Raw genomic sequence first — 23,727 nt, 5'->3', positions numbered from 1 at the left:
CTCAAGGTAAAGCCTTGAAATTAACTACATATTTACCATACCGACCGTACAAGTGGAATTTTGAACGAAATGAGCATAAAAATGTTTATTGCCAAATATGTAGTTAACTTGAAAACGATAAAAGCGGGTCTCCAAATTTTTAGTAATCTGTTTATACAGCCTTTCAGAAGATAATTATTGCTTGCTTTGCAAAGTGTGGTCCATCAACTTTCAGACTCATTCAGATTTCAAACCGATAACCCCCGAAAATGGGCAATTTTACGTGTCTCAAAAAACTATTTCTACGTTGCATTCTGGCTACTAATAGTATTAAAAACAGATTCAAACAGCAGTAACTGAGCGTATTTTTTGACTTCAAATAAATGAAAAAAATATATACAAAAAATATATTTCCGTATTTATGGCAATTCATTACTCAATACTTAAAAATAAAGATAAAATATACTTCGTTCACTAAATTCGAAATATAAAAACATTATCTTTGCTCAACGCCAGCAATCGATGCATATGTAGGATTATAAGAAACAAATTTAGAAACATAAGACTAAAAAATTATACACAAATGCTTATGATAAAAATAAAATAAAAATTATAAATGTGCATATACCGTTGAGGTCAAAGCCATGACAGGGCAAGGAAGCAAAGAGAAAGTAAGCGATTTCAGTTTGTCAAACATCAGATAGTGGGAATTGAGTTAAAGATTTTTTATTTTTTTTAACTGAAAACCCCTTCTTAATTGGGACTAAATGTTTGCAAATGAGGCATACCGATGCACTATCATATATGAATGAGATTGTTACAGAACTAACCTCACAATGCGTGCACGGTCGCAAAATTAAGCTAGTAATACTTTTTGCTGCTGAAATGTCAAAGAATATTTGTACATTTTGGCAAATTATGACGATAAAAAATTATAACTTTTTAATCACTAAGTATTTATTAGTTATGAGCGATTTAAATGTAAGTATGTACTTCTATTAAGAGCCTTGTAATTTCCTCATTCTTGTCGATGATATTTGTGTGCATGTGTGCATGTATGTAATCATATTTGTTTTATAGCTACTTGTACAAAGTAAATTATTATTAAAAAATCAAAAATCAATTAATACCTTTAAACACTATTTTTAATTATAATAAAAACTACAAATCATTTTAGTGATTCCTAATAAATGTGGTACGTAAATATTTTACGTTGAAAAGCTTAAAGTTAATTGCATAAAAAATATTGAAAAAATTAAAGAAAATGTAATTATTTTTCTTGCTAAAATGCATAACTTGTACCAACACTTTTAATTCAGAGTGTTATTCATACAAATTTATATAAGAGGATTTCACAGCGTGCCTGGTAGATTAGTAAAAAAGCAAGATCTAAAAAATTAAGGGCAAACAAAGTTTTAAATTAAATACGAAATTTCACTGAATTATAATGCAAAAACCTTATATTTTTTTAACTTAAATCAAAATTTCAGATCCTAATGAGAAAAGATCTCGGATGCGCTCATATACGGATGGAATCTACATTGTAGATAAATATATTTTTATCAAAAAAGAAAAACAAATTATATTTTCTCGCAATATTTGCTTTAACAGCTTTATTATTGGCGTTGTAACAGCGCAAACATTCCTGGATTAACACATCCTTGGTCGAATATAAATCCAGTAGTTCCGCTAGTTCGTGGGAAGCGCCAAGCGCAACATTTACTCTGCATTCCTACGCCCTTCGCTTGAGATGATGAAGAAGGACTGACACTCAAGTGAAGAAAGTGGCACTACGCCGAATTTTAAACTTAAATTCAATGCTGGCCTCATTTCCTGTGTGCACAAATGCCAAGCAACATTTCTGCTGCGACTTACTGTACTGAGCAGTTTTGGGCGCCTGGATTCTCAGAGAATTTTACTATAAAATTTGCTTGCTTTTTTTAATTAATCACGTGATTAGTTTTGATTAAATACTACTTTAACTTATAAATTTTGCATATAGTATTTTGATTTTTTGTCCAAGTGGAACCACTCGCGAGGGCTGCCATTTACCCTCTATCCTAGCAAGTTACCGCTGCCAACGGCTAGGCATTGGAGGACTGAAAAGTTGATGTAGCCGAAGCCGTTTTGGCGAAGTGTTAGTAGTATTTGAAATGGACACCCTGTATCTAGAAAAATTCTAGTCGCATTCCTGTGCGTCAACTCTACCTTGGGCGTTTAAAATTGAATTAGCAGCAATGCTGTCAGGGTAAATCAACATTGGATGCCGCAACAATATTGCGCGACATTGTGCGGTGCAATATGTTGCCAACTACAATTACTGTGTGTCTGACGTAATCAAGCAAAGCGAATGCAATGAGATGTGTTGCTAAGCGAACGAGAGTGTTGCTAAGCAAATGCAAACACGCCAAACTAACGAGAGCAACATTTAGATGCAGAAAATTTAGAAGCTCACATTTTACTCTTTTACGAGGCGACACGATGAATCCTTTATTGTTAAGTACAATCAGTGTTAGAAGGCAAGAAAAAATAAATGCTACTGCTAGTAACGAAATAAAAATCAACTAATTAATTAATAAAAAATTAAATCGTGCAAATCTAAGCAAAACTGCGCAGCAGCACTAATAAATGCACTACAACTTAATATTTAATAATAATAATAAGTAAATAAAATCTATTTCAAAAATAATAATCAAAATCGAATGCATTTAATTTCGCTTCGTTTTCGAGCGGCTTTTAACATTTATATTTATGCTACTACGCAATAGTTAATAATATTTATGTATGTATGGATACGCACTTAATTTTCTTACTATTTGTTTTACAATTAGGCGTCAATGACATACATATGCATGTATGTATGTATGCATGTATTGTTTTAATTATTAATTTCAAGAAATAATGGGGCAAGCAATTACGATATTTATTATATTCATACATTTTAAGTACTAAACTAAAGTTTGATTAAAATTCAATAAAAGAAAACACTGAACTAAGCACTCTAAATACAAATTCAATACAATTTTTTGTTTAACATAGTTGAGATGGTGGTATTAGAATGCATTTTATAATTTTTGAAATTATATACAGAATGAATATACAGGTTTACTGAAGTTTTTCTAAGCAACTTATGTTTGAAAATGTAATAAGCAGCGAGCGTATGCGTCAACAGCTGATTGCGAACGGAGTTCTATAGAAAGAAGTGTGTGTGTGTGTATAGCAAGTTCTAGTAATGTTAAGATATAAATTTCTTCTTTTTTTAATTTAAATAGCTTGAAGAGGGTTGTGTGTATGTTGAGTGAAGATATACATAGATTAGTGCGTAAGTGGTATGTGATGCATACGCATGTGTGTATGTATATTTTTGCTTTCTTGTTTTTTTGTTTTTTTTTTTTCTCGTTGATGGAGCAGTCGTGTATATGCAGTACGAAAATCCCAAAAAGACAACAATGTGTGCAGTTATTATTTTCTATTTAAAACTGTAGCTACTTTAGAAGATGCAGAACATTTACCGACTGTCTTCTGAATAGTTTCGAATAGAAAGCACATAGAAGTTCTAATCAAGTTTGAAAGGTTTCTTTCACTTTTAATTCACAATAACCTAGCACTAGAATAGCACCGCGAAAATATTTCGCTGAATATTTTTAATAAATGGCAAGCAATCATTTCACAAAATATGCAACTTTTGCGACATGCTTCATGCAGTAATACAAAAATTTCGTTGACTTGTGACCCATGCCATTAAATGCATGTGACTTAAAACATGGCTTCGACAACTTTTTGATACGTAAAAGCTGGATGAAACAGCTTAGTCTTTTTTTCAAAATCGATGCTTGTTGTCGTTGTTGCATAAACATTTTCCATACATGTGTGGGAAATGCTGCTGGAGTGCCACTTCTTCGCCGGATATAAATTCGGCTCGTTCAGTTAACGAAGCACCGACTGTTGTGGGAACGTCAGAATCAACGCTTTTTTCGACTGGTGATTGAACAAATATTTGCAAATGGCCAAGCAACTTGCAATAAAATTCTTTATTTTACTCTAGCTACAAAAGCCGTGCGGAGGTATGCTGCTAGCGTGACGCTCTTCTTCTCCCGATCTGCAGTCAACGTCGAAGGAAAATGTGCAACATGTTTATTTATTTTTTAATTTTCATTAATTTTATACAAAAGTATAGTTCATACTGCTACAAAACCCAGATAATGCAAACTTTCAAACTTTGTGCAAAAATTAATAAAAATTTCATCAAAATTTCCAACTTTTTAAACAGAATTTCTGAAAAAATTTCAAGTATGAAAATTTGCACAAATGTTAAAGTAAGTGGGAACGTCAGAATCAACGCTTTTTTCGACTGGTGATTGAACAAATATTTGCAAATGGCCAAGCAACTTGCAATAAAATTCTTTATTTTACTCTAGCTACAAAAGCCGTGCGGAGGTATGCTGCTAGCGTGACGCTCTTCTTCTCCCGATCTGCAGTCAACGTCGAAGGAAAATGTACAACATGTTTATTTATTTTTTAATTTTCATTAATTTTATACAAAAGTATAGTTCATACTGCTACAAAACCCAGATAATGCAAACTTTCAAACCTTGTGCAAAAATTAATAAAAATTTCATCAAAATTTCCAACTTTTTAAACAGAATTTCTGAAAAAATTTCAAGTATGAAAATTTGCACAAATGTTAAAGTATGAAATTTTATAGCTCATTTTTGTGCAAAGCTAATTTGAACCACTTGAAACCTGCATTTTATTATATCAAAAATTTAGTTGTATATAAAACTGCATACCCGAAATTTTTCTAAAAATTCTGAATAAAAAGTTTGAATTGTCAATGAAAATTTGCCGAAGTTTTATAAATTTTATACAAAGTACGAAACTTTGCTTTACATGTTTCTTGTTGTAGTATGAACTATATTTTTGTAAAAAAAATAATTGAAATTACAAAATAAATAAATACTTTTTTTTTTATTATCAATCTGACTAATAACATTTCAAAATATTTAATAAATAAATAGTCAATACTTAGCATTATATGGTGTACGCTTTCTTTTGACGTCGACAGTGCATAGTCAAGAGGAGTTGTCGGTCTTTTCCTCCAGCAAATATGCACGCAATCTGCGATAAGAGCACTTAGTAATCTTTTTGGGATTTAGATTGTAACTGTCGACCGTTGGTTTTCCGATTTTTCTTGCTTGCTTAAGCGCGTATGTAAGTGGGTATGATTCTGCGTGAAAAGTAGTCACACATTTTTTGCGTTTGGCCCCTTTTCCTTGGGTTGCGCGCACACTAATTATTTATATACATATGCTATGTTGTTGGTATGTACGGTATGTATGCATTAGGTTGTATGTATGTATGGATGTATGTTATATGTATTATGTTTTGTTGTCATGTTTATCTAAATTAAACGCAATCAAGTCGGTGGTTTAAAAATTCTAATTCTCATTATTTATAATTATTGTTATATGCATTTCTTGTTTTATATATTATATATATATATATATTTGTTTTTTTGTTTTTTTTTTTTGTTGTGTTAAGTTCTACTAATATAAGATTTTTAAATTGTATATTCCTTTTGTTTTTGTAATTTTGCCTGCAACTCGGTTATAAGTTAAACATAACATTTGTAGGGAATCCTGTTAGCTTTTTTCACTACTCTCTACAATGTTCGGCTTATATGCTCTTAAAATTAAATATATTTATATGGTATTTGTTGTTTTTTTGTTTTTAACATTTCCACAATATCTTCCGAGTACATGCGCTCCGCGGGTTTTGGCGCAAACGTAAATGTAATGCCACGCTTCATGCGCACTGAAAAATTATATAATACTTAATACCGGTATTTGTTTAGCAATTGCGTATACACAATTTTAATATTTTTTTTTTCTTCTTCTCCTTCGTCTGCTAATACATATTGCTGCAGTTGCGAAATTGACAAATTACTGTTGCTGCGCGCGCGAATGTGCATCTAAGTTGCAATTCGCAGCCACTAAAAAAATACGCGCTTTCATTTCATGTATTCATATATTCATTGCTTTGAGTCACTTATAACTAAATATATGTATGTATATGTATGTGTGTATTAATATGCATTCTTGCTTTCTTATTTCATTTTTATGCGCGCTGAAGAAGTGCATCTTTCGAGCTTTTAATATTTACTTTTAGAGTTTTAGCGCTTTTAGAGTTTGTCTTTTGTCGGTGAATTAAATTAAATACTTACTTAAACACACAAATTTCTTCGTTTAAGTTTTTTTTTTTTTGTTTTTAACATTTTACTTCATAGCTTATCGAAAATTATTAGTTGGTGTTTTATCAAGCAGTGAAAACATACAGAAGTAATCCTCAATTGTTTTTTGCATCATTTTCCTTCTTCATTCATTGCGCATTCCTTCAAATTTATTGCTGTCTTTAGTATTTATGTACTTGGAAACGCGCATTCTATGTTTCCTTTAGGTATTAACACGTTGACTGTCGAGCGAAATTTGCTGGTTATCACACAGCGCCGCAAGTGTGCATCACATATTTACATATATTTGAATTGTCATACATTATATATATATATCCTGTTATATGTTTTCAATTTTAAAATCAAACGACAGAAAATATAATTGACGCAATATTACACCAAAAACAATGCGCCGGCACCCATTGCCCGGCGCGGCGCCATTGAAAAGCCATGCGCCGGGCAATGGGTGCCGGCGCGGCAGTCAACGTGTTAACTAAGCGAAAAAGCGCACGCGCTTACAGTTTACATGGTAACTAAGTATTAATAAGCATTTTATACACATTTTTAGTGTTTTTCCATTCAGTTCAAATTGTTTTTTTTTTTTTTTTTTTTTATTTAATTCAAAGTAATATTGAAAACGAAAAATGTATTAGTTAGCATCTCATTAAATTAACAAATTCATTTCGCTCGTGCGCTCACATATAACACACACTTGTATGTACATATGTATCACAAGTCGTTGTAATGTTGTAACGCACGCACACACACACACAACGCCAATGAATTATCCTCCAGTGTGTCACGAGTATGTGCATGCTGCGTATTTAAACTCCTGTTTGGCGTTTATGCCGTTGTCGTGAGCATTAATTATATTCATTTAATTCTATTCATATATTTCTAAATATTTTTAAGTTAAGAGTATTTCCTTCTGCACTCCTTATTTGCTTAAAAATTCCCCCATTCGTTAGCTTCAACATACGACTTCCTCAAATAAATGATGGGTGCATTGTTTAGACGTACATGCCCATGCCATACACTTGGCTCCAGTCGACTCCCTGAAAGCTGGACATGTCTACATTGGTTAGCGTATAGCTCTGATATGGATTGGCAGCCGCACTCAAGGGATTGCCAGCGACGAGTGCTGCCTGTTGTGCGGCGGCAGCTGCCAGTGGGTGATGTGCCGCTTGTGCGCCATGTGCGCTCGCTCCGGCGGCGGGACCGGCGACGGCGAGCGCATTATGTGCATTCTGTGCGGCGGCCACATTTTGTGTGTTGGCGGCGTTATGCTGCTGTGCTGCAGCGGCGGCGGCAGCGTGGGCAGTGTGTTGCTGTTGAGCGGCGGCGGCAGCATTCGCATGCTGTTGCTGTTGTGCCGCAACATGTTGCTGTTGCGCCTGCACCAAAGCATTGGCGGCAGCAGCGCTCGTGGGAATGGGATAGGGTGCATATCTGTTGCATAAAGAAAAAAACGAAAATGAAATAATTAGGACATATTTAACTGCACGTAAACTCTCATCAAACACTCACCTGACGCTGTGCAAGGCCTGTGGATATGTGGTAAGCAATTTGCCAAAGCTAGCTGGATTGGCGGCTACTGCAGCAGCGGCGGCGGCATTTTGTACTTGGAAGGGTGACTGCGAGATGAGCGCAGCCTGTTGTGCAGCGGCGGCGGCAGCAGCGCCACTGGCGGCGTGCAATTGTAATGTTGACGGCGCTTGCAACATGGCTAATGAACTCATGGTGGTGACGCCTGCGCGTGTGCCAATCAACTGGCCCGGTGCGGTCGGTATGGGCACGCCTAGTGTGCTCAGCATAATACGTTTCTGCAGCAATTGGGCGGCAGCTGGAGTGACAGCCTCCTTTGGTTGGGCTTTCTTGCATTCGACCTTCTTGTTTTTAATGGTATGGAAATGTATCTCACAAACACGATCCACGACATCCTCGTTCTCGAATGTGACAAAACCGAAACCGCGATGACGTTTCGTTTGTTGATCCATCAACATGACTGTCTCTTCGACGGTGCCAAACTGATTGAAATAGGCTTTCACCTCGTCGGCGGAAGTATCTTGCGAGACGCCGCCAACAAAAATCTTCTTTGTCTTATTAGCCTGACGTGGGCGATTCTTGGGTGTGGCATGCTTGGGATCGATTTTCTTGCCATCCAGTGTATGTATGGGCACCTGTAGGACCTTGTCCACGCTACAGGGCTCTTGGAATGTGATGAAACCGAAACCGCGACTGCGCTGTAAGTCCCAACAACGACAACAGGAGGCGACAGGAGGTAGCATGATGGTAAGGTGGCGCCGAAAAAAAGCCAAATTAAATTATATTAGTAAACTTGCAAGAAAAAAGGGGTATAGGCATACGAGAACTACTAAGTTTCAAAGAAATACATTTGTTTAAAAACATTTGCTGCAACTAATTTCAACTAAATCGTACAACTGTAGTATGCAAGAGCAATTCAAGTAAATTCAAATCAACACTAGGCAATTTGTTCTTTTTTTTTGTACTCAAGTAGTTTTAGAGTTACGAGTATAATTAAATTGCAATTATACATTTGAATATATATATTTTTTTAGATGATACAAATATTTAATATGTAGGTAGGAAAGATAAATCAACGGATTGTATGCAGGAAAATCTATATTATTCGAAGAAGAAGAGACGATAAAAACGTTTTACTTATGTATTGGCAGTTGTAAATAAATCATCAATCAATAGTCAATAAGTCAACCAACACTCAATCATAACCTAGACGCAAAATCTATACATACACCAAGTTTACAAGTCTATACCTAAGGCTAGGCGATTAGTTAACTAATTGAGAATGCATTACAAATCACTAAGACAAAAATTTTGCTTAAACAAAACACTAATTAGTCAGCAATTGAACTGAGTTATTTAGGCAATGAGGAATGAAGTTATAATTTATAGATATAAAAAAAACAAGTTTAGGAACGTACATTTTAATTTTCATATTCATCCGTTCCAATATGTAAATTTTCAAGTACCCTTATCTAGATAACTGCAGCCAATCTGGCGAAATGGGGTATGCTATGAAATTTAGAAGGTTTCAATTAAGTAGGATCAACTATCAAAACCGCCCAAATGTTGAACTTGCAAAGTGTGATCGAACAATTAATAATTGTCCACCAATCGATTAAATACTTGGTTTTAGTTTTTTTTTTCAAATAAAGTTGATGATTTTATTGGATTTTAGGGTAATTAATCCAGGCATATCTATTACATGTTTAACCATTTTACAAAATAATAAAGGAACGCTCATAGCTCAAATAACAGTTCTCTGGCACAAATTGTGTAATATTAGCACTGAAATAATATACTGAATTGTGCATTTGAGGTATAATTTTAGGCACTTATAACTTTTTATATTTTCTCGACAGAGAACTGTGAGCAAATAAATTTTACGGCCTTTGTTTATGAACTGAACTCGAAATCGGGTCAGATTTAGGCGGGTATATAATATAAATGCTACCATTTAAGGCCCTCGCCTCATTTGAATAGGCGTTTTTTGGAGTTTCTTTAAAACCGTGTTAAACGGAAACAAAAAAAAGATTTTTTATTTCCGTTTTCAGTACTTTATTTTTCGTTGCATTGTTAAAAAAATAAAAAAAAAAATTTCGGCCATAAGAGGTTCGTTCAAAAAGTTGTCAGCCTTAAAAAGAAAAGGTCTTCACGTGGACAATGGATACGGATTTAGCCGGATTTTGATGGAATAAAATTTCAACGACGTAGAATTGATGTCGTTGTCGTGTGAACTACGATCATTCGGAAAAAAAATGTAGTATTATTTTCAGACATTTAAGTCAAAGAAGGGGTATAAAAACCGTTTTTCAATTTTGAACGTCCGCCATGTTGTCAAATTTTATTTTTTTAATGAAGATAGTTCACACGATAACGACGTTCATAGCGAACAAGAACCAGCGACATACTTGTTTTGGAGGACCATTCTTTGAAGGCTGACAAATTTTTGGGCAATTCTCGTATGACCAAAGAGGCCCTAACTTCCGGCAGTTAACTTTCATGCCGTGTGCAAAAGTTTGCAATATTTAATTTAAAATTTCCATTTCACGCGAAAATGTGATTAGACTTCGAATTACATGATAAGGCAATAAATCTACAGTTATATGTCTAAGAGGTTGAGTTTATGCACGACTAATTATTATTCCGCAATATTTGTGTGTCAAGCATTTTCAATTTATGGACGATTTATTATTACTGCACAAAATGTATGTATCAAAAATTTTTAATTTCAAATCGTGCTAAAGATGCTCCTTCATTCTAGTTAACTAATCGCTGTCAAACAAGCACTAAGAGTATTAATTTTTATGAATTTTCTGTCGCCGCTGTAAAGAAAAGCATTGGACAATCCACTGCAAAAACCATACTCTACACATAGTAGGTACGATTTATGTATCCCAATTTCGAAACGCTAACAAGTGCTAAATGGAAGCGAAAATATGTTTTTTTTTTGTACTAATATATTTTCTATGATATTTAGTATGGGTGTATGAAATAAAATGGCCTAAGCAATAGGTAAAATAAAGTCGACTTTTCGGCGGTAATCGAAAATCTTCGGAAACTAAAAATATTCGAAAGGCAAAAGCAAAACAGCTTGGGACTAAAGAGGATTGGTGGCCTACATACAAAAATAGACAAATTAAAAAATTTCTAAAACAAAATAAAAAATCGATAAACCGTCGGTCACTAAAACTCTTCTATGCGATATTTACACGTATGCGCACACACGCACAATACTTGCACATACACGCTCAAATAATAACAAATAACAAGGAGATTCGCATAAGTCTTGCCTGTCGATCAATGGATCGCTACATAACAAAAACTTTGGATAATTGTAGAAAAAATGGATATGTACGTGTGTATGTGTGTCGTTGAGTACTAAAAATGATAGCTAAAATCATACGCTAAAACTAGTGCCTAGTTTACAATCTATGATATGCATATGTATATACGTATGTATAGGTTCTTCATTAATCAATTCATATAAAAACAGAGATGTGCAACTTCGCCTCCAGTAAACTACAGAATTTTTGCTTGTAACCTTATTGTTATATTAGGATGTCTACATTTCTGTAAGCTTTATTTTTTACTTGAGTAGAAGTTAAGTAGCAACGCGCTTTTACACAATACTCGATAATTCGTTAACGCATATGTCCTAAGGACGTTTTAGTGATAAGATAACAGTAACACACAATTATTTTATAAACATTGGTTCAATTACAAAAGTACATACTGTACATATATACGATAATAGTAACAAAGTAAACATTTCTGGATTTTGGAGATTACATAAATACAGTGTGTATAGGTTTTTATCGTAAAGAAATTCGTATCGATGTTTTTACAATTGCATTTAATTAGAATGAGAAAATAGTTTATTTTACATCTAAGCATGGGGGCTTACAGCTAGACGATTCATAATTTATTTGAATTACAAAAAATAGGTTACATTTTTCAATGGGTTAGAAAACAGCGTACAAACTAATTATAGTACTTATATAATTTACATTATATGTATGTATGTATGTATGTATATATAAATTTATTTTTTAAATTTATAGACTTTATTACTAATTAGCAACAGCTGCGTTATTTGAACATTTACAAATAATTTTATACAGGTTTAGTTTTATATATCTATGTTATATTCGCATGTATGTATGTTATATGTATATATGTATGTATATGTGTATGTACTATGCATACATACAGGGAGAGCTAGTCTAGATAATTGCTTCGGTTGGCGTCTAGTAACAATACACTTTTGGGCTATTTACTTAAGTTTTTAGTTTACTCGCTTCATAATTATATGTATCACAAAAACGCTACAAAAAACTTAGACCTATCAATCTTGCACCTTTTCAAAGCATAACGTTGACACAACTTAAATATGTAGTATATATGTGTATGTGAGTTCAATTAATTTACTTTTTCTCATAATTTTTTGCTTTCTAAAAAGTAAGGGAAATAAAAATTGCTAAGTTTTTCTAGCTAAGAAAATCTTTAATCAAATGAAATAAAATATAGGGGAGGTTGCGATGAAATAAAATATAGGAGAGGTTGCGATGATCGAACAAAAATGTAGTTGACTACCAGAAAAAGACTATAACTAAGAAATATTTTTGAATGTAAAAAAAAAAAATGTAATACCCCTAATGAATAATAACACTGGTATATAAATTTTGATGTTTTTTTTCTGCACACCGGATGCCGCTATCCATCCAGTTCCTTTGCAAATCGCTCGCTGATTCCGAAAATCGAATAAAGTTTTATTTTATGTACAATGTACATAATCGAACAACTTTAGTACGAATTATAGGAAATGAGAGATAATAAAATTTCCTAATAGTTTGTGAGAAACGAATTCCAATTTTTTTTTTCAGGACAAACCAAAAATATTGCCAACTTTAACTTTATTTTTGCACCGTATATATATGAAAACACCGTAGCCTGAAAGCGGCCGCCGTAGCGGAATGCGCTGGTTCCTGACTGCCATTCGGAGAGAACATCGGTTCGAAAAAGTTTTTTTCTAATAGCGGTCGCCACTCGGCAGGCAATGGCAAACCTCCGAGTGTATTTCTGCCATGTTCGGAGTCGGCTTAAAACTATAGTTCCTTCCACTTGAGGAACAACATCAAGGAGCACGCCACAAATAGAAGGAGGAGCTGGGCCAAACACAAATTATATATTTATATATATATATATAAAAGCCTACTGTTTTAGGAAAAAAAAGCTACTAATGAAGAAAATGAGTTATCAAGAAAGTTTCGAATGATGAAATAAAAAATGTTCTCGCGTCTTAGAAAGCCAATTTTAGTTAATAAATTAACTCGATTTCCGGGGCGAATGTTTGGTGTAAACCAATGTAACACCGCTTTAATAATAAATTAAAGATGGATGGAAAATTATAAAAAATATGCAGTCCATTTTATTTGAACTTCAGAGATTTATTTGTAAAAAGTCATCGGATTTTGTTTTTAACCCGTTTGGATCATTCGACCGAAAGATCCGCGAACAAAAATGTTCTTTTATCACCAAAAGCGGAATAATTCGTAATAAGTTAGTTTTTTGTTAAAGTTTGAGGAAAATAAAAAAGATAAATTTTGGCAATCCTGTAACATTCTTTTTCATTAGAATAAGCAGTAAAAGTCCTGCCGACGCAAGGTATTGTGGACGCAAAAATTTTTTAGTACATCCTGCATTTCGAGCGGTGAGCCTGAATGGTTAAATACATTTTTTACAACAAAAAATTAAATTATTTTGAATGCTGGAAATTTCTATTTTGACCTTTACACGCTCTATTGTTTGCCTGTTTGTAATACTGCAGCTGTCTAGTGCAAAATCATTAAATTCGATTGGCGTTCAGACGCCATTTGCAAAAATTATAAATCTTCCGATTGGGTGATTAATTTTGCGCCACCGTGTATATGTTTTTTAAATCGCTGTACAACATTACTGAGATAGAGAGAAATTCGATAACTTTTGAATAAGCTACCTATGAAATAGAAGAAATTTAATTTAAGTTTCATACAAATACTCCTTTCTCTCTTGTTCAATCCTGTTCTTGTTCTTGTCGTTCTGAAAAACAAACTCTGCCCCAAACATGAGGAAACGGCACGCTTTCAAAGCGTACCGATAAATAAACGCGTAGACCAGACTTAGACGGCAACATAAAAAATCTCCTCTACACAATTTTAGGATATGAAGTGACGGTGCTTAGCCGCACTAAGGTCTAGTTTGTGCCGGTAAAATATGCCCGACTGCTAATTGATTTAAGCAGGACTTTATAATGCAGATATAAAAACTCAGAACGCCTGTTATTCTCTGCAAAGAACAACTTCCGAATCAATTTCATCTACATAAACCGCAACAACGATGCTTTTGCGAAGTCAAACCCCTATTTTCAAGAGTAACGTTTTATAACTCAAAACAAAAAAGTCATCACTCAAATAACTATCAAGACGTTCTTTGGAATCTGAAAATAATTTTAAATACCGATTATTACTACAGTGCATTGGAATCAAATGTGAAATTGGCAATAGTGAGCAGAAAATATGACATCCGCTACAAAATTAATGAATAATAGCAATGCAAAGTATGAAATTAAAATGATTAGCAACACATTAATACAGGATAATTAGCTTGAAACGGAAGGCAAAATGTTTAACTAATCTAATACAAGACTAAAATATATATTATATATTAATAAAAAAAGCGTGAAATCGATACACGCAGAAGTTTAATAAAATTGTATACATCAGCCTTTATTTGCTCTAAAAAAGTAGTACAGAGAAAACGATTTTAGTACTTTTTGAATTGGAAAAGTTTAATTTCCTTAAGCCACTATAAACTCCCTAAATAGTAAATACGTACAACTCTTAGGAAAAAAATAAGACAAAATGTAATTAACTTCACAATTCACTCTAATTATGCCTGTACGTAGTTTAGGCATAGCTAATTTTTTCTTTAGGAAATGGAACGACTAAAGCAGCACTTTCTTAAGAAATATTGAATAGTGTTTTACACTTTTACAAAAGCAGCCAGAGTTTAATGCTTCCGAAGCATATCCTTTTCAAAATACTCAACTTTATGAAAGATAACTGTTTAGTAAAAACAACATTTTGATTAGTTACATTTATTTTATGTGATACTAACGATGTCTAAGCATAATTTTTTTTTCATTAGTTTTGATATTAACAAATGTAATATGGTTTATACAATAGAAATTCTTAAATGTACGTACATATATTACTGTAATGTGTTTCAAGGATGGCGATCAGCTAAGGGCTTGAATTTTTTAAGGTTAATTTTACAGTGGAGGGTTAACTCTTGCGAACGAAGAAACTGTAGCTTAGGATATCCCGAAGCAAATAAAAACAAGAAACAAAAAAATGCTTGATGCTACACCCTAAATTTGTTCTATGGAGCGAGTAAGTTAAAAAATAGAAATAAATAAAATAAGAAAAAAAGGAACAAAACAACTTAACACAAAAGTACAAACAGTAACAAACAACTAAAAAATTCAAATAAACAAAAAAAACCAAAACAAAAAAAACACCAAAGCAAATAAAAAAACAAAAAAAACAAAAACCAAAGCAAATAAAAAAACAAAAAAAACTAAAGCAAATAAAAAAACAAACAAAAAACTAAAATAAACAAAAAATCAAAAGCAAATAAAAATCAAGCAAAAACCAAAACAAACAAAAAGCCAAAGCAAATAAATAAACAAAACATAAAGACCTAAAAAAAACTAAAAGAAAAATATATTAACAAATAAAAAAATAAAAGAAAAACAACCAAAAAAACATAACACAAAAGAGCAAACAAATAACCAAAAACAATTAAAACAAAAATGTAAATAAACAAAAAAAAATAAAGGTTTATCTTTTTTTTACCATAGGAAAAATTTAGAGGGTAGCATCAGGAAAACAAAATTCTTTTTTGGCCATTCTACTGTAGATTATTTTACCCGCTAATGTGTACATAGCTAGTTATATTTCTCGAAGGCGAACAAAATAACTAAAACTAAAATAAAACAGTTTTTCACAAAAAAAAAAAAAACAAAAAAAACAATATATATATATATACATAGAAATCTTTTACTAGCTTATATCTAATTAGTTAACTGTAATTTTTTTTTTTTTGAATTACACTGTGGAACAAATTCAGGTTAGCAAAAATTAGGTCCATTCTGAGAGTGGCGGGTGAAAATAGGTTCGAATTTTTTTTTTATCGGCCTTCGAAGTTCGAAATCGGAGCAAAATTGTTTATATGGTTTTTTGGCTATAACTCGTCGACTAATTGATATTTTTTCAATCTGTAAAAGCCAAATTATTGCTAGAGACCTGTGCAACAATTACAATTTTTGAAAAAATTGATTTCGAAAATTTTTGTGGTACTTATGAAACAATATACTGAAAATCGGCATTTGACTGCAAACTTCGAAGGCCGATTAAAAAAAAATTCGAACTAACATAAAAAAACGGCGCGATATAATTTTTTTAATTTTTCAAAAAAAAAAAAATTATTAAAATGAAAAAATTATTAAAATTTCTTTTTGTTTTTTGTAAAAAAAAAAATTAATAACAAATTAACTAGCCCATTTTTTAAAATAAAATAATTTTTAAAATTAAACTCAAAATGCAATTTTTTAAAATCAAAATTAAATTTAAATTAAAAAATTTGTTTGTAATTAAAAAAAAAATTTGAGAAACAAAAATGCCTTCACCAATCAGCTCAGTTGCGCAGAACCGAAAATGGCTCACCACTGTGAAAACTGCCCTTCATAAATAAACTACATATTTCTTCACGAAATGCTTATATAGGCGCAGAAGTATACATTTTTTTACAATACGCAAACTTCACTCAATGTGTTTTTAATTGTATTTTACACATACAGTAAAACACTAAAATAGGCAATATTCAATTTACATGAACGACGCTTACTGACTTTTTTGAGCATCTAAAATGCACTAAACACATACACATATAGAAATAGGCAAATATTTATGGACTTTTAACAAAATAATTTATTTGACTAAAAAAAAATAATTTATAGCCAAACTGAGTTCAACGTTTATTAGTATGGGTTCTCGATGTATAGATACAGTAAAGGATTAGTAATTTTAATATTGCATTTACTGTTTGACAGGCGCGCTTTGTTGAGCTCAGTCAAAATCGTGTAAGCGGTTATAGCGCTCAATCAAGAACTTTGAAAATGCTATGTCGATTCAAGTTATTTTGTTAAAAAGTTCACAGAAAGAAATTAGGCATATATTCATATATAAGTAAAGGCACTGCAGGGATATTATTGTTAACAACAAATAAGTAGAGAACGACTGAACATCGATTTTTAAAGCCGAAAGCTGAAACTTTGGTTAAAACTTAATCGAACATTTTCAAGGGCCAAACGCAGTTTTTTCGACAGAAAATGTGGACTTTGATACTAGTATTAAAAAAAAAAAATATTCAAAAAACGAAAACAATTTTTGCAAATTTTTTTTTTAGAAATGTTCGGCGTTTTTCGCTGAAATCGAAGTGAACTTTCGTAGCGGCATATGGCCGACACCGAAGTTCGGTCGTTCTCTAGCAAAAACGTTATCGAACAGATCAGTTACTTTTAATAAATACCCAGTACCAAAAAAAATGTATATATATATGTAAATACTATAGAATTTATTATAATAAAAACGCTAAATTGATAATAGTACATATAAATTTAAATTAGTATTGTAATACATATGAGATGGTAAGAAGGAAAAAATCCATTACAATTTTAGATACATTTACAGCTTTGGGGTAAATTCGACAACAGTTCCTAGTTGATAGTAGTAATATTTATTAATTGTACATATTTAAATACGCATTAAACTATTGCAAGTATACGGTTACCTATGTACTTATATACCTACTTAAAAATGGGTAATTTTCATTAATGAGCGTATGAAAAAGTACGATTACATTTCTGTTTTAATTTAATTTTCAGATGCGATAGTTAGGAGGAAAAAATTGTTATAGTCAAATACCTATGATTATTGGACGACACCGAAACTAGTTGACGTTGCGGCGGTTGGTGCGCATGTGCAAAATGCAAAATGCTGTTTAACAGGATTCAATATAGTGAACAAACTCGTTTCGGAGTTGCATGCTCGGACCAGCTCCTCTGTTTGCCTGTTTGCCCTTTCTTCATACAGCCGCATATAATTTAGGGTTGCAGCCTTCTTTTCTCAGTTATCCCTGCTACTAAGGACTCTCTGCGTGTTGTTTGGCTTGTCGTAATCCTGCAGCCCAGCTGCCACGTAACGCTTTTGCTGTTATTATTTTCAATTGAAAGCGTTAATTTACGTATGGTGGAGTATGGAGTAGTGGCAAGGCCGAAGAGAGAAGAGCCCTTTTGCGTATCGATATATTTTTTCTATGTATGAATGTACTGATATGCAGACAGACAGACGTCGACCAGTGACTCAGGTATGTTGTAATTCCGGCAATCAATCCTACACACACACACACAGAGAAGCAGAAACACATCGTGGATAGATTGTGAATGCCTCATTTGACTGGGTAGATACTTCCTGCGCATTTGCTTTGTCCTGTACTTTTCTGCAATGCTGTATTATTTATTTGCTGTTATAATGCTGTTTCTTCTTGCTGACGTTTTCTCTAAATTTGTTGTAAAGCCGTATGGATATGGTTTTTATTAGCGTTTAGAAATAAATTTCGACGACGTTAAGGTTAAATTCTATTTTTCTTTGCTTACTTTTAGAATTTAGCTTACTTGAGTTTGCTTACTCTACATACATTTTTCTTTACTCTACCATCTGTAGGAGAATATTCGAACTTAATTCTACTGAAATTCGATTTGAGGGTATGATTATCATACTTCGGGTTTATGTAAGTAATTAGTTGCTTTAAGTTATAAAAGATTATCAAATGTGGTAAACTGTGCGCCACAAAGTTCCAAGCATTCAGTTTTTTTTTGTATTTTTTTAGGTATTTTCACCTTTATGCAAAAATACTTTTGGTTTTGTATCTTGCCATTGAAAATATTTTACTAATCTACAATACGTAATACTAAGTTAAAAATAAATGTAATTGGAAAAGATTCGAAATATGTGGATACTAAAATAATTGGTATTATCCTGCGGCTGTAGCAGGATAGCAGGCAGAAACTAGTTTTCGTTCAAAAAAAAAAAGTCTGGTTCAAAACAACCTTTTAGAGACAGTTGTGTTTGTGTGCTCGTTTCCTACGCATAGGTTTAGTGCGTCACTCGCATATGGCCGGTATGCAAAAAATCAAACATACATACACACAGACGTGGTCACATTAAAAGCATAGCGAAATTTTGCTAAATAAAAACCAAGGAAAAACTTAAACAAAAATCAGTGCAAATTTTGAGCCATATTTTCCTAAAAACTCTAATTAAACACTTTGAAATTTTCATTTTTTTTTTAATTTTTTACAAAGCTTATAATAAAAACAAAACATTAAGAAAAAAAAAAAAAATTTTAAATAGATAAAAAATTATAAAAACAACAAAAATAAATAGTAAAAAATTTGTAAAAGGCCGTGTTTTTTTTATTTTGAACGCATAGGTAGATTAGAATATAAAATTTATAAAAAACCAAAAAAAAATTTCATAAAAAGTTAAAAATGTTTGGTTAGAATTTCTAGAAAAATGAATAAAGCCGCTCAATTCGCGTTGTTTATTGATAGTTCCTTTTGGGGCCGGTTGTTGTTGTTGTAGTAGCATAAACTTTCCATATGCATATACGGAGAATGATGCTGAAGTGCTAGTCCTTGACCGGATGTAAATCCGGGTCGTTCCGGTTACAAAGAACCGACTGTCGTGGGAACGCCGGTGTCGCCGGTCTTTCCATTCAACAAATGCTCGAAATTTTTTTAAGTCCTTGTTTTTATTAATTTTGTTTTATTTATTTATTTAATTTAATTTTATTTATTTATTTAATTTAATTTTATTTATTTATTTAATTAATTTATTTAATTTTATTTATTTAATTTTATTTTATATATTTATTTCATTTTATATATTACTTTAAATTTTTTTTAATTCTGACCAAAAAGTTGAAACTTTGATTTATATAGTTTTTCTTGTTTTATAGCCCATATTAAGAAAAAAATCAAATAAAAAAAATTTAAAAAAAGGCCAATAGTCCAAACTTGGCTATCATCACTATGCTATTTTTATGACCACGACTGTATGCATGCGTATAGGTAATCCAAGGATGTGGTCAAAAAAGAAATAAAAATAAATCCGGGGCACCGTTATAGGTGAGACAGGATGTCCCTGTGTTTGTATGTATTTGTAAGAGGATATTAATACATATAACCTATGCGATATAAGCAAATAAATCAGGAATAGTGATAAAGAAAAATAAAATAAATTTCGAAAACAACCAAAGCTGCACCATTCAAAACTCGTTTTCCAAAGAGTCGCAACGTAAAAAAATACGCCAAATTCAAAAATAGCGGCAGGACATGTCAAAAAAAATTTCACAAATAAATCAAGAAGGAAGTATACACACATACATATGTACGTATAGAAGGCAGTAACGTTAGCCGCATCAACAGCGACAGGAGTAAAGCTGCGTCAAAGAACACAATCGAAAGCAATAACAAATGCCGTTTTATTGTTTTATATACCGGTTTTCACTTAATTTCGCCTTTGCCACACAGCTATGCCCAACGGTGCGCCGCCGCGGCATTCCGCATTATAGCATTTATAAAAGTGTTGATGTGGTATTGAACTATATAAAAACAAAAAAAAAAAAACAATTCAATTGAACAGCTGGAACATTGCGCTTGCGCTTTGCGCCACTTTTTACGAAGAATACAGTCACCAACAAGCCAACGAGGAGTCTACCCTACCCAATCCATTGGCAGATGTTTGAGGCAGTTGGACGCACTTTCTGTAGTATAGGGCGCGCGCTAAACATTAACGACCATAAGACTGGCGCATGAGCTGCACAAGGGGAATGCCCTACATTGATGCATTGAACTTTGTGTACAAACATATTTGTAGGTACGAGTTTAGCCAATGATTTGCAGAAAGCGCGCGCGCGCTTTGATTGTGACAAATTAGACTTCTTAAATTTGATGGTTGTATCTATTTTTTTTCTGAATACGGGCGCATATTTGTGATTCTGTTTTTATTTATGATTTTTAAAGTTTTTGAGAAATGTTTTGGGCTTCCATAGTAACCAAAAAGTGCAGTACATTATTAATTTTACATGGAGCTACGCGGTACTACATCTCCATAGATTTGTAACTGCACACATTTATGTATGCTTGTATGTATGTCTAAAGTTGAATGTCGTGCCACAGGTAACAGTTGGTTTTCATGCAGCTGCGCGCCATACTCAATAACCTATGTCAATTCAATGAATACACAAAAATAAGATCCTTTACTTCATACATATGCATTTTTGAGCTCTTGTTTGTTATTGCTTTACGCTCCTGACATGCTGTTGACGCGCTCATACCGCTGAGGTAAAATACAATTAAAAGGAGCAGCTGCTTGCTAATTTATCCGGCTGGCAGCGTGAAAGAAGCTAAACCGTACGTTGCAGTCAACCGTGTAAGAAAATAAACACACACATGTACGGCGTATGCATGTATGTATGTGTATAGTCGTTGGCCCAAAATGCAGGCAAGTAGATGTATGCAAATAAAGTATTATATTGTAAAATAAACGCACATATGTATGTACTATATATATATATATATATATGTGCGCATGTGTATGTATAGAAATGGTAGACCATGTGAAAAAGAAATTTTGAAGAAACTTAAGGACAAATATTGTTACACCCAAAGCCAGCGTAGGCAGCCACTGAATAGTAATAGTAGATATAACAAATAAAAGTAGGTAGATATTGTAAATAGTAGTAGTATTTGTTGTTGTTGTAAGGTAGTAAAAAGGCACTCCTCCGCATCAACGCTGGAAAGGAGACCACTACGTGCTTACCTGTGTCACGGGATCCTTCATGATCAGCACATCGGTTACGGTGCCGAACACATTGAAGTATTCCTTTAGCTTTTCCGATGATGTTTGCCAGCTAAGACCGCCAACGAAGAGTTTACCCGGTGCTGGATCTGTAGTGGAGCTACCATTTACTGGCGTCGAACGACCCGATGAGCTGGTCTTCACAACACCATTGGCAGTACCATTATTCCCGCCAACAGCTGTTCCAGCATTACCATTTAACAGCACCATGGCGTTCTGTTGCGATTGCTGTTGTTGTTGCTGCTGCTGAGCGGAAGCGTTATTATTTACTGTATTCTGCTGTGACTGCTGCTGTTGCGCCTGTGCTGCTGCTGCTGCGGCGGCGGCTGCTACTGCCGCTTGTGCTTGAGCTTGAGCGGTCTGTTGAGCAGCGTTATTCTGTTGCTGTTGTTGCACCGATTGGCTTTTCAAAACAGCGGCCGTTGTATTGGACAATGTACCATTTACAGCGGCTACATTGACCAGCGCAGTATGTAGGTCACGATGTTGATGGTCGATGAGTCCAGCAGCGGCTGCGGCTGCTGCTGCAGCAGCGTTGTCAATTGGGTTGCTGTGAGCAAAGAAAAACGGTTGATTGCTTGTGGTCTCTTCCTTAATGCGTGCCGCAGCACCAAGGGGGATTGTATGAGGATGGTGTTGTAACATGGTAACTACTTTTCTTTTTAGTACGTGCACTTAACGTCTTAGCTTAATTTCGAAGAATAACGGAGACGCGTACGCGAAAACGGTGTATGCCCAACTGATTGGACTACAAGGGCAAAAGTGAGGTTAAAAAGAAATTATGAGGTTGAAGGTGAAAAATCAGATTCGCACAACGCGCCTCATATAATAATTAATGGATTTTGTTTTAATTTAGATCTAAATATTTTCACGTTAATCAAATATAGTTAAATCGCTTGAGAGTCCCTTGTCAATCCTGTGAAATTTTCACTTTTTCTACAAATCGAAAAAAATAAATAGCAACGCTTTCCACACGGTTGCCCTAGGTAACTGCACGAAGTCGTTGCTCAGTTGTTTTCCTCAAATATTTTTCTTGCTTTGCTGAATTAATTTGTTTATATGCTAAGCTGTGTAGGGTGTTTTTATGTTCTTGGGTGATTTTGTTATTGTTATTTATTTCTTTTGCGCAAATACAAATGCAAGAACAAATTTTAAAACCACTTGCTGAATCACTAAGCCGCTTTTATTTTACTTCCTTCACTATAACCGTTTATCTATACTTTTTTCATTTGATAAATGAGTTTTTCACATGCAATTTATTTCGATATTCATTCAATAACACAATATTTAAATGTCTCAGCACATAGAACTGTCCTCAATATATTCACAAATACACAATTTCGATGTAGAAACGACTTGGTTGCCTATCCTTTAATGCAATTTCTTAGGCTTTAAACTCTATTCACAGTCAACTGTTTGCTTTTATACTCGTGCGATATTTAAATGGACGAAGGCATTGAAAAGCCGAGCAATCCTTGCATACATGTTGCGGCAACATGTTCGTTCGCACAGGTAGTTGTTTTGTAAGCATTCAGCACATGCGCATATTGCTGAATGTGTTTGAAGGATCGCCGGTATGTTTGGGAAATTGTTGAGAAATGACATTTTGGAAGTGGCTTGAATTATTTCGCAAAATTTAATACTTTTGAAAATGTTGCGAAAAAATAAATTCATTGTATAATCTTTTCATTAAAATTGTGTCACTTCTTCAAAGCAATGAGACCTCTACATGGACTATATTTTTAATTTGCGAAATGCTACGAAATTGTGGATTATTTTTTTAACATTTTCGTAGCAGAAAAAACTCTGCTGCAGAAAATTAAAAAAAGTCTATTGTAATTAAAAAAAGGTATGTATAGTGAATTGCATTTAAAAATTTTTTTTACCGTTTTTTTTTTTAAATCGCTTAATTTCAAAAGATTAAAAGTGAGCCAAAGCACATGGGGACAC

General features: G+C 33.2%; 2 protein-coding genes across 4 annotated transcripts in view; one reads left to right on the top strand and one right to left on the bottom strand.

Annotated features, from left to right (window-relative positions):
• LOC128871533 (uncharacterized) overlaps window positions 1–23,727 on the top strand; it is a 114,846-nt gene that overhangs the window by 85,378 nt on the left and 5,741 nt on the right. The gene's annotated exons all lie outside the window — the stretch shown is intronic.
• Window positions 6,230–23,218, bottom strand: LOC128871532 (poly(U)-binding-splicing factor PUF60). The gene is made up of 3 exons (XM_054113356.1): window positions 21,739–23,218; window positions 7,736–8,451; window positions 6,230–7,657 (listed from the first exon to the last, which is right to left on the bottom strand). The coding sequence occupies exons 1-3, from the start codon at window positions 22,420–22,422 to the stop codon at window positions 7,219–7,221; spliced, it is 1,839 nt and encodes a 612-aa protein (XP_053969331.1). The 5' UTR covers window positions 22,423–23,218; the 3' UTR covers window positions 6,230–7,218.

The sequence above is a fragment of the Anastrepha ludens genome, chromosome 2, assembly GCF_028408465.1.
Source record: "Anastrepha ludens isolate Willacy chromosome 2, idAnaLude1.1, whole genome shotgun sequence".
NCBI lineage: Eukaryota > Metazoa > Arthropoda > Insecta > Diptera > Tephritidae > Anastrepha > Anastrepha ludens.
The sequence above is the reverse complement of the archived record's forward strand: the minus strand, read 5'-3'. Positions and strand labels throughout refer to the sequence as shown.